The sequence below is a fragment of the Coturnix japonica genome, linkage group LGE22C19W28_E50C23, assembly GCF_001577835.2.
Source record: "Coturnix japonica isolate 7356 linkage group LGE22C19W28_E50C23, Coturnix japonica 2.1, whole genome shotgun sequence".
In the NCBI taxonomy this organism is placed as follows: domain Eukaryota; kingdom Metazoa; phylum Chordata; class Aves; order Galliformes; family Phasianidae; genus Coturnix; species Coturnix japonica.
Window position 1 is genome coordinate 380,839 of NC_029544.1, and position 11,389 is coordinate 392,227.

Below are 11,389 nucleotides of genomic sequence, written 5' to 3' on the forward strand. Positions count from 1 at the left end.
GGCTACCAGATTGTTCTGATCTCATCCAAGTGCTCTTTACCCCATTGCTGGTAACTGCTGGAGGAATGGCACGGGCGGACGATCACAAGCAAACCAGGCTGCTTTGGCTTCAATAGTGCAAGCCCTGCTCCTTTGGCACGCTCTTTGAAGGCTGCACGGGCAAAAAGCCGAGCAATATTTTGCACAGCTGAGTGGTGGCAGAGCCTGCTATCACCCGATGACATGAGTTTGATGCCATCTGCCGGCCTGCGGCTCAGGCAAGCCGTGATAAATTAGGAATTCATACCCAAAAATGTCCTGCTGAACCCAGGCTGCCCTCCCCTATCAGCCTGCTGGGTGTTCTCCGAATGCCACCGAATGGCTCTGCTGAAATCAGTGCTGCATCAAGAGAAATGCACCTAAGATCATTTGTTCTGCTTTTGTTTTCCCCTAGAGAAAGGTTGCTGGCTGCAAGTTTCTTAGCTCTGCTTTATTTTTGTTTGGTGCGTGTTTTTCTTGTTCTTTCTTTCTTTTTTTTGGATGACTGCTCATGAAAACCAGCGCTCTCAAACTGGTTTTGGATTAAGAAGAACTTAATAAAGGCTTCCCCCCTAAGCACAAAGCTGCACAAATGGGTTTGCAATTCTGGAGTTAATTAGGCAGGAGCCAGGCAGAGAGATTTGTGTGAAGCTCCACCAGAAGTCAAAGCTGGTGGGGAAGGTTTGTTGCTACAGGGCTGCTTGTTAACATGGTGCTGCGTTAGGGCTATACTATGATACTATGATCCTGCACCCAAAGGATGGAGGCATGGGGTCTATTCTGTGCCCAAAGGTCCTGGGTACCTCCCAGCAAGCAAGAATCCGGCGTCTAGATGAGAATGGGAGAGCAACCAAACCGAGTGAGATTGCAGGAGGAGCTCGAGGAGGATTTCAGCTGCCTGAAAATGTGGAGTGTTTCCGCCAGTAATCGCCGGAATCATCAAATTAGCATAAATTCTATTAACGGTTTCCCAGATGAGACGTTTCAAGGCTTCTCCCCCCCCATACTTGACACAAACAAAAGAGAGTATAATTGCTTTGCAATAAAGGCCCCTCAATCCTCGCGCCTTGTCTTCTGCTTTGAAATAAAGTGAGATGTGAAGGGTGCATCTGGCCCGCCTGCTCTCACCATGGAAGAGGAAAGGGAAACCTTACTGAGTTCCCCATAACCTGCTTGTCTGTCTGTCCTGTTGGCCACAGCAAAGCATTGCTATTGCACGAGGAGATTCCTGGAGGAGCTCCTATGGGAAAACTCAGTTCCCAGTGCACTTCAAAGCCTCACTGGTTTTTAGGGAAAGATTTGGAGACACGATGCCTGAAAATGCATGGAGGAAAAACATGATGCCTAATGTGGCAGCTCACTATGAGTACCGTGTGGGCTGTTACCAAAAATGATGAGCCTTTTTTATTGGGAAGAGGCTTGTCACCCAAAATCTAGGATGAAAACTCCAAAGTGGTGCTAGAAAGTGACATTCCTTTATTCCTCACGATATGGATTGTACGACCTGACAGACAAATGTGCTTTCTTAGAGCTCAGGTTCTACATTTGAAGTTAGGGCATACCTGTGCAGTACACTGACATACATATTCTACTATTTGGTGTGGTCATACACCTGCTTGCTTTCTCCCCATTTTTCTGCCATCAGCTTCTTTTTTTTGCTGACCTTGAGCTGTTTTCCCTCAATCTGGCCAATTTTTGATGCTCATTAGGCCATAATGAGCATCTTCCAAAGCAATAATGTGAAATCCAAGGAAAATGTCCTTCCCCCCTATAAAATACAAAGATAAGTATCTATTATGACCCCGGTGCTTCTTGAGAAGCAGTATTAAGAGAAAACAAGGCTGTTCACACACCAAATAAATTGGAAATGGGAAGCTTTGGAATTAGCACTCGTTGGTTCCTTTTGCTAAACGAATATATTGGTCCTTAAGTTAACGCACTGATCTCTATTGCTAAACAAGCCAGCCTGTATCAGGCTACTGTAAAAAGGGAGAATTTGCTTATGAGCAAAAGCCTCTTCAACTCTTCAGAATGACACTAAAACAACTCGCCTACCTATAAATACGATCTGCCAACAGAGATGTCTTAGCTTAGAAGATTTAATTGCAAGCAAGAGCTGCAGGAGGCCCCAGGGCTGCTGCTGAAATCACTAAATCTCCCCAGAAATGGGGGTACAAAATGCTTTGGGGGTGCACCAGAGGCTCCAACGGGACCAAGTCTGGTCTTCTTTTCCAGACTGGAGCAAAATTGGGGTTTTGGATGATTTTTGTGCGTGTCACAAGGTCAAATATCAAGGTTGGCATCTTCGTTTTGCTTTGCTGTTGGCACAGAGGATGAGGCATTTCTCCTCCAGGCCTCATTTCTTCCGTAAACACGGATAATTCTGACCACTTCTCCTCTAGGTACCTCCTTGATGTTTACTCTTCAGGGAACCTCAAGGCTTTTTTGCAACCCATCATGAATTAATTATGAAGTTAAAGCAGACTATATAGCCCAAATAACACAGTCCTGACGAAGCATCTGGATCTTTGAGTGCAATCTGCTTTTATGAACTCCCTTTTCCCACTTAGTAATTTCCAGCATTTAGTTCCGCTTTCTAATTGCTAATATCCATTCTCCAATTACCCGCTGGTTTTGTTTCAGATTTCAAAGATTAAAGTGCATTGCTGTTTTATTGCCATTGCGTGATTCCGCTTTCTTGTAAATCGTTGGGTTTTGGTTTGTGTTTTTAGTTGTATTAAAGGCTTGCAAATGGGAGGAGGAATGAAATGAGGCTTTGCCTTTTGGCTTGTGGGTCTGTTGGCTCAAATAGAAGACAAAAGGCCACGGCATCATTCTTCTCAAGGGACAACACTGAACCAAAGGCCTTCTGGAAAGCTTTTGTTATCTGAAATAGCTTTGGGGCACATTGAATGCCTGATGTCACCAATGCACAGGGGACTCGGAACCCTGCCATGCTTTGTGTCATTGGTTTAGCACAGTTACAGCCAGGGCTTGGCCTGAGAATAGCATTTCTTCCCCCAAAATACCCCTGTGCTGCCAATGGCTGCGTTCAGGGTTAATGCAGAAGGAGCAGCCCTTGGGTTGGGGGTCCAGGCCCCACCGCCATCCCTGCCTGCTCTGTTGCTAAGCAACAAGGGCTGGAAGCAACTGCCAATAGTAAACATGGCGCCTAGCCGACTTCACCATCTGTCAAACCCGGAAATCAGAGGAAGGGAAAAAGCTTTGCCCTTAGCAGACATGGCGCCAATTTGGCTTCAGACACACGGCGAGCAGAACCAATCAGAAACCAGAAGGGTGGAGAGCGCCCTGTGATTGGCCGGCGGCAGGGATTCAAACCGAATCGCGGGGCAGTTGAAGCCGGCTGTTGGAGTGGGAGCTCGGAGCGGGTGAGTGCGCGGGGGGAAGCCGGGTTGGGGAGGGGTCTAAGGGGCTTCGATATGGGATTGGGGGGCATCAGCAGGGTCCTGGGCTGAGGGAGGTGGTCTGCAGGGCCCTGATCTTGAGCTGAGGAGGCTCGGTGGGGCCCTATTGCCGGGCAGCCTCCCGGTGTGTGTGGCGCGGGGTAGGCCCGAGGCCTGTTACCTCAGGGCAGGCCCGAGGCCTGTTACCTCAGGGCAGGCCCGAGGCCTGTTACCTCAGGGCAGGCCCGAGGCCTGTTACCTCAGGGCTGTCCCACCCGTTGTGCCCTATGAAGAGGCTGTGAGGGCTCCATATGGAGCTGTGGGTGTATTGAGGTGCTGGGGAGTGAGACACAGGGCTATGGAGTGTCCTCAGAGCTTTGCTTTTCCATGCAGAAAACCCCAATGTGTGTGGGGTTATAACCAAGCATTGTAACAGGGCGTTGTGCCCCTCCTGGTGCCACTCCCAGCCATCCTTCACAGCCGCCCCTTCACCTGGAGCTCATTCATTAACCAAGCCTGTCCTGAGTGCCCCCTTCTGTATTAAAGAACTGCGTTCTGTGCTGCTGAGCTCGAGGCTTTCCTCTTGGCTGCTCCTGTTTATGCCGTTGTTTTCGCTGTTTGAGGGATTTGTGCTGACTGCCTGCATTTCCAAGGCCGTTTGCAGCAGGAGCTGTAACTTAAAGTGGAGCTAAATATAAAACGGCATTGAAATTCCCCCTGAATGCTGCTTCTATTTTTACCTCGTGTTGCTCTGAATGCTTACAGATTTCTGGTGGCCTATATAGCACCGGAGTGGGCCCGAGCCACGTCCTGCAGCCTGGCAGAAGGAAAATGGTTTGTGATCCCTCCTCTGTAGTAAACTGGAGGCTGTTTGGGAAGCTGTGCTGCTCTAATACTAAATTCTGGAGGGCTGAGTGCCTTTGCCCCCTAAGAATTTAGATGCACATCTCTTCATAAAGCCTAACATCTTTTTTTTGTGTGTGTGCAGCTGCTACATCTTGCCTAAAGAAAAGAGAATTCTGAAGCAAATTCTCTCTTTTTTGGGGCTGGTAATGCATTTTTCATTTGGAGGTGTTGATTTAGTTCTGTTTTCTTGGCAGGAGGATGGATACCACAATGAGGAACCTGTGGAATTTGTGTGACCAACTCATACGCCAGGCTGAAGTTTTAAGCGAGGGGAATGAATGCCGTAAGTTTTGAGACATCAAGCAGCATCTGTGTGTTTATATTCTTGCAGCAAGCATTGCTAGCTGTTATTGAAGGATCTGTTGATGAGGTCTTGAGTAATAACACTCTTCCAGGCAGCCAGATTTGAAGGTTGTTTCTTTTTCCTGTTGTTGAGAAATAGGGAGTCATAGGGTGAAAGCAAGTTGCCTTTGTCAGGGTCTCACATGAGGTATCTGCTGCTTGATGCTGCTGCTGAGACTTGGTCTGCAAAGGTGGTGACATCTTGGGAACATCCAGAGTGTAGTGGGGTTTGCTGCAAGGCCAGCTTCTCCATGTTTCAATTAATAGAGATTTTAATTAATTAATTATTAGAAGTCTGCCCTCAATTATAGGAGAGCTGTTGCATCTCCTCTCTTAATCTGAGTGATGTATCTTTTCTCCAGAATTTATTCAGCTGGCGAAGAACTTTGAAGACTATCGAAGGAAGTGGCAGAAAACTGAGCAGGAGCTTGGAAGATACAAAGACCTGCTGATGAAAAGTGAAGCTGAACGTAGTGCTTTGGACGTGAAGCTGAAACATGCGCGCAATCAAGTGGATGTAGAGATCAAACGCAGGCAAAAAGCTGAAGCAGACTGTGACAGGCTGGTGAGTGTTTCTTTTATTACTGGTTAGCTCTAGTTGATGTGGAGAGAAGGTGGTTAAACTGCAATTAACCGGGGGGGGGGGGGTGTGGAAACAATAGGGGGAATAAAAACAAGTCAGTGATGGGTTGATCTGGCTCCTTGTAATGGCCTTCTGCTTTTGTCTGGAAGGCGAAGGGCTGCTGTTTCAGAGCCTGGGCTTTGCAGATATCAGCAGCTTGAGTGCTGGACTTGCTCTTAGCAATTTGTGAGAGCCTATCTGTGTGGTATCTCAAATACCTGAGATTGGTTCATGTAATTAAACGGCTTCTGATATTATCTTTCTTTTCAGGAGAGGCAAATACAACTGATTCGAGAGCTGCTCATGTGTGATGCATCTGGGAGCATTCAGCTAAGTGAAGAACAGAAGTCTGCCCTTGCCTTCCTTAACAAACCACAGGTTTCTGTAGGAGGTTCAGGCAACAAGAGGTAGGCAGAATGGTTTTGTCTGAACAGCATAAGTGACAGCTACTGGTCTGCCTGCGTGTGTCTGAGATACATGTTGCATCCATATCAACAGTTTTACTTTTATTCCAGTTTGAAATAGAGCTCTTTTGCCTAAGGTTGCTTTGGGACCACAGCTGCCTGAAAGCCAAACTGATGCATGCTTCTTCTAATTCTTGGTTTTTAGACTGTCTACAATAGATGAATCTGGCTCAATTCTGTCAGACATCAGCTTTGACAAGACTGATGATTCACTGGTAATGTAATTCCAAGTTCTAAACTATGAAATCTTAAACCTGCGGGGTAATCTCTAGAGACCTCTTGTGTTTAGATTACTGTGGTATTAAATTGGTAGAGCTGATCTGCATATCTCTGCTGTGCTATTGGGTAAAACGTAATGGAGGTGTGGACCAGAGGTGGTGTGGTGTTTACGCTGAGCTAACCAGTGCTGCATGTTTTCCACAGGACTGGGATTCCTCTGCAGTGAAAACTGTCAGACTGAAGAGGAGAGAGAAGAGGGTATGTTCAATTCTTTCCCTTCACATAGATACTGTTGTTAGCATTAACTGGTGTCACCTGTGATGGGTAGGTGCTAGTCACAAAACCTTGATGGATGTGATTCAGACTTGCTGTGTAGATTTGGTGTGAAAGTTATTTCTGATACTGTTTTTCCACAGGGCATAATGAGTGGAGTTTCAGGTATCTTGTTATGAACTTGAGTCTGCAAGAGAGTGGTTAAAATACATCACTAAGTTAATAGTATTACCTGCCTTTTAGACTAAAATACTGTGTCTTTTCAGCGCTCTTCCAGGCAGCATGCTGAAGGCCCACCAGCTCCTGAGAAGAAAATCAGATCAATTGGCTCCACAGCAGACCAGGTATAGTGATCCCAGCTGGCTGTGTGTGTGTTTAAAGCAGTTGGCCACAGTGCACACCTGCTTCCAGGGCCAACAGACTTAAATCCTTGTCCTGTCAGCATTGCTGTCACCAACAACACACTTCTTGCTACAGGGAAATGAATCCATAGTGGCAAAGACGACTTTCATGGTTCCCAGTGATGGTGGTCCTATTGAAGCCATCTCTACCATTCAGACTGTGCCCTACAGCCTGAGAAGCCAGAGAAAGAGTGGTAGGTGTCAGCTTGTTGTCCTAAATCAGTGCTTAGCAGGCTGGAGGGTGTCCTGTCATTGTAATTTCCTATGCTCCACCACTTAAGCTGCTGCCTCTGATTTGTAGTGCATGTTGTCTGGAGCACGGAATGCACTAGGGTACGGTTCCCATCTAGACAATGCTCCTCTTCTGTTTTCTAGGTCCTTTGCAGCCTTGGAGCAGTGAGACAAGCTTAGGCTTTAAGCAGGTGGAATCCAAATCAGAGAGCAATGGTTCTGTCACCCCACAGAGCAACGGGGGAGTGAGGCTGCATGACTTCGTATCAAAGACGGTAGGTTTGCAGGCAAGAAGAATCATAGAATGGCCTGGGTTGAAAAGGACCTCAAAGATCATATATTTTGAACCTCATGCTATGTGCAGGGTTGCCAACCACCAGACCAGGCTGCCCATAGCCACATCCAGCCTGGCCTTGAATGCCTGCAGGGATGGGGGCATCCACAGCCTCCTTGGGCAACCTGTTCCAGTGCATCACCACCCTCTGTGTGTGTATGTGTGGGGGCAGGGGGAAAACAACTTGAAAAGTATCTACTTTCATTAAATGTGTGTGATAGCAAGCTATTGATAAGAAACTACCAACCATTACATCCCGAATCAATATTCACTGTGTCTGTTATCTGCCTGGTTATGCTATTTAAGCTGAGTTACTACAAGGCGCTAATTTCTTTCTGTCTGTACGCTCTGAATCATTAGGTTATCAAACCAGAGTCATGTGTTCCTTGTGGAAAAAGAGTGAAATTTGGAAAAATCTCTCTGAAGTGCAGAGATTGCCACGTGGTCAGTCATCCAGAGTGTCGAGATCGCTGTCCTCTTCCCTGCATCCCCACCTTGACAGGCCCTCCTGTCAAAATTGGGGAGGTAAGTCTGGGGGAAATGTATGGCTGCTGACCCAAACAGGCTAATGCTTGGTTAGAGCTGGAATGTGTTTAGGCTCCAACAAGTCTGCCTGCTGCAGAAGAGCTCCCATTGCTCAGAGCTGCATAATAAGAAACAAACCAACTTGCTGAAGTTGGTAGGGATGTCTTGTTGCAATGGTGTTATGTTGTGTATGTAAGCAGCTCTGTGTGGGCGATCCTGTAGCACTGTGCTGATGGGTGTAGTGCTGCTCAAGGCTGGTGAGGAAGAAACAAGGCTTATTCTTGAGCTTAAATCTTGCTGTGAATTCCTTAGAAAATGTTTTCTGTGTCATGAAGACTTACATACTTTTTTTCTGCTGCTTTTCTGCCTTTTAGGGTACTTTGATGGACTTTGTCCCTTCTGCTCCTCCAATGATCCCTTCCATCATAGTGCACTGTGTTAATGAGATCGAGCAGAGAGGTCTGAATGAGGTAAAAACGAGGACTGTGCTGATGAAATGGGTTGGGTTGTTAAGGAAGCAAGTAGTCTAAATGTCCCTTGCTAATGGTGTGTACAGCACTGCTCAGTGGGAGGCTGTGAGCAGCAGTGGCTGTGCAGAGTGCTCAGGTGTGGAGAGAAAGTGGGAGCAGAAGGAGGTAGACTTTGTGTGTAGCTGGTATTCTGCCTCTAAGCAATGCTTTCTGCCAACAGAAGGGCCTTTACCGGATATCTGGCTGCGACAAGACAGTGAGAGAACTGAAAGAGAAGTTTCTCAGATCAAAAAATATTCCCTCGCTCAGTAACGTGGATGATATCCACGCCATCTGTGGTCTCCTGAAAGACTTTCTACGCAACCTGAAAGAGCCCCTTCTCACTTTCCGCTTAAACAAGACTTTTATGGAAGCTGCAGGTAAGGAGACAAAGTGACATCCACATTTTCCAAAGGCTTAATGACAGGCTTATCTCACACGTGAGCTGGCAGACCTCGCTGCTCCTACTGCAGCTTTGCTGCGGATACTCAGGCTGCTGGAGAGATCTCTTCTTCCAAAATAGCACAGCAAAAGAGGAGAGAAATTCCTGTTGAAAATCAAGTTCTTTCCAGAACATGAGGGGAGCTTATAACCAGGAGGGAGAGGGACTTTTTACAGCTCTTACTGTGAGGGGAATACTGCAATAATACTTTAATTTTCTTTTCTTACCCTTCAGAAATCTTAGATGAGGACAACAGCATAGCTGCTATGTACCAAGCAGTTGGGGAACTTCCTCGGGCTAATAGGGACACCCTGGCTTTTCTCATGGTTCATCTGCAGAGGTATGCTCAAATGGAGTGATGGTTCTGGAAGGTGGATATTGCCATTGGTGTGTTCTCTGATAGTCTCTCGTTGCTGCCTGTGAGTGAAAAGCCCTGGGCCAGCAGCATTAAGTGAGAGAAAGGGGAAAACTCCTTTGTTTCTTTGTTTTAAAAATAGAGTGGCTCAGAGCCCTGACACCAAAATGGACGTTACCAACTTAGCCAAAGTCTTTGGCCCCACGATAGTTGCTCATGCAGTGCCCGATCCTGACCCGATGACTCTCCTGCAGGACACAAAGCGGCAACCCAAGGTAGGTGAGCAGGAAGAGCTGCTGTGAGTGAATAGATCCCATTTAAGAAACCCTGCCTTGAGGGTGCTGAGGCGATGCCTGCCCAGTGTCTGTGTGTCAGGGCTGTGTGCAGTTCCTGATGTTGTCTGCTCATGGTGTTTCTGTAGGTAGTGGAGCGTCTTCTGCTGATGCCTATGGAGTACTGGAGCCAGCTGATGATGTTGGAGCAAGAAAACATTGATCCAGCGCATGTAATTGAGAACACCAATGCCTACTCCACTCCACAGACACCAGATGTTAAAGGTAGTAGCTGGATGCTGCTCTACTGGCTGTACAGCTGCTGTATGGAAAACAATGATCCTCAATCAAAGCTGCTTGTAAGAGTGTTGGAACTAACCATTCCTGCATGCAATTGGGAGGAAGAGAGAAAGAATGCATGCCAGAAAATACTAGACAAGTCTGGTATCTTTGACAGATGCTGGGAAATGTCTGACGTTGCTTGCATAGCAATGAAAACTCAGCTGTCCTCATGCTGCTCACTTCACTGCCTATCTTTTTTTTTTCTTGATAGAGTGCATATTTGAACCCCTCACTACCCCAGAGAGGCAGATGTACAGGAGAATGTCTTCCAGCTCCCTGTGCCAAAAGGTCCTCTCTACCTTCAGCATGACCCCCAAGTAAGTTCCTCTGGGTGCTGTATGGAAATGTTGGGATGGCTGCGGGTGGTTTGGGTGTTCAGAAAGAGCTGAAATAGGCTTTTGGACTCAATTCTGGGAGCAGCTTGGATTTACTACTGAATCTATTCGCCTTAATCAGTTCTGTAGTAAGCAGAGCAAGCTGCACAATGGTTAATGAGCCTTGTCTTATGGCAGGGAGAAGAGTGGGGTTTTTTGGTTGGGTGGGTAGAACTTGGGTGAATGATCCCTGGGAAAGGGAGACTGTTAGATGTCTGTATCCAAAATCCAAACCTTATCTTTTCAACTTCTCTTGAACTAGATCTGCAAGCAAATGCAAGTCAGCAACCCAGCTGAGGCGTCAAGGCAGATTCTTTCCCTCTCCTGTGCTGAAATGAAATGGACCTGGGAGTAAATGTCATCCTAGGATTTGCACACCAATATGCACGAGTGAAGCAGCTCCTCTCCTTGGCAGCTTGTGAAATAATCTCACTTTCTTTTTCTCTTTCAGCTGAATTAATGGGATTGTTTTTAGTATATTGCACAATGCTAGATTTTACTACCTGCTTTTAGCATTGGTGAAGACAGTAAATACCAGTCCTGTTCAAAATATTAACGTAGGCAATTAAACACCCTGCTACTTGTAGCATTTCGTTCTCTGCCTGATGAGTGAAGCATTGCGGTGGTGCAGCCTGTCATCCTCAGGGTGGCAGTGCTGCATTTGTCTTGGGTTTACAAGGGGAGACTTTTGCAGAGAACTTTCTCTAGACAGCATTAGAAGATGATTTAAAAACACTCTTGACCTTAGGAGTACCTGCTTCTCCAAATGAGGAGATATGAACTTGCACAGGAAAAAAGCTTAGGGTGAATGTACAGTTCATGAAATGCGGTTTTTACTGAGCTCTGGACAACTATCTTAACCTGCATAGCAGCAAAGTAAATCATGGTGCTCCTTGTGACTTGTAGTTCTGTACTCTGGTGAACACTTTTCACCTGCACTGTCTTTTTTAGCCAGGGCCTGGGCAGTGTTAGAGAAGGCTCTTGTGCTGTGTTACTCTGGCAGTGCTGAGGTGCAGCTTAAACCAGAATGAAGCATTCCACTCTGCTTTCCTTGATGCCACTGTATGACACTCCTTTTATCATTAAAAGGCCACAGACTCTGAGAGCCCTTGGTGCTGAGCTGGTCAGGTTGGTTTGTGGTTGGGACTGTCCAGACCTGCCTAAAACTTTGCTCTGGTTTGTTTAGCTTGTTTGTCTCTAACCACAGCTGCTTAGCAGCTGGGTGGCTGTTACCTAATGCATTTAAGCTGCTGAATTTATGTGGTTTTATGTAACTGTGGGGTATGGTGTCTGTGCCTGTGATGATGTGTTCCCTTAAGGAGCAGGTACTGTGGTCTGTGGGCAGTGTGTATAGAG

The 11,389-nt window shown here is 46.6% G+C and overlaps 1 protein-coding gene across 3 annotated transcripts; it reads left to right on the plus strand.

Moving 5' to 3' along the window:
- Positions 1-3,302: 3,302 nt before the first annotated feature.
- Positions 3,303-11,138, plus strand: RACGAP1 (Rac GTPase activating protein 1). Of its 3 annotated transcripts, XM_015886865.2 has the most exons (17): positions 4,161-4,256; positions 4,523-4,611; positions 5,033-5,235; positions 5,563-5,699; positions 5,902-5,971; positions 6,180-6,233; positions 6,515-6,592; positions 6,726-6,843; positions 7,025-7,155; positions 7,575-7,739; positions 8,114-8,209; positions 8,430-8,628; positions 8,925-9,030; positions 9,188-9,320; positions 9,467-9,602; positions 9,871-9,976; positions 10,296-11,138. In XM_015886865.2, exons 2-17 carry the CDS (start codon positions 4,527-4,529, stop codon positions 10,369-10,371), a joined length of 1,893 nt encoding a protein of 630 aa, XP_015742351.1. In that variant the 5' UTR covers positions 4,161-4,256; positions 4,523-4,526; the 3' UTR covers positions 10,372-11,138. The 3 variants fall into 3 exon arrangements, 1 of the variants encoding a protein (XP_015742351.1); XR_001559752.1 differs by lacking the exon at positions 4,161-4,256 and adding an exon at positions 3,303-3,407 and having other exon boundaries at positions 9,467-9,976; XR_001559751.2 differs by having other exon boundaries at positions 4,155-4,256; positions 9,467-9,976.
- The last annotated feature ends 251 nt before the right edge of the window (positions 11,139-11,389 follow it).

What these genes read in the sequence shown, in the direction of transcription:
- RACGAP1 (XM_015886865.2), top strand. Translation starts at nt 4,527, where the DNA reads ATGGATACCACAATGAGGAACCTGTGGAATTTGTGTGACCAACTCATA. An exon ending in TTGGCTCCACAGCAGACCAG is followed by an intron (nt 6,593 to 6,725) that starts GTATAGTGATCC and finishes TTCTTGCTACAG; the next exon opens with GGAAATGAATCCATAGTGGC. An exon ending in CTCATGGTTCATCTGCAGAG is followed by an intron (nt 9,031 to 9,187) that starts GTATGCTCAAAT and finishes TTTTAAAAATAG; the next exon opens with AGTGGCTCAGAGCCCTGACA.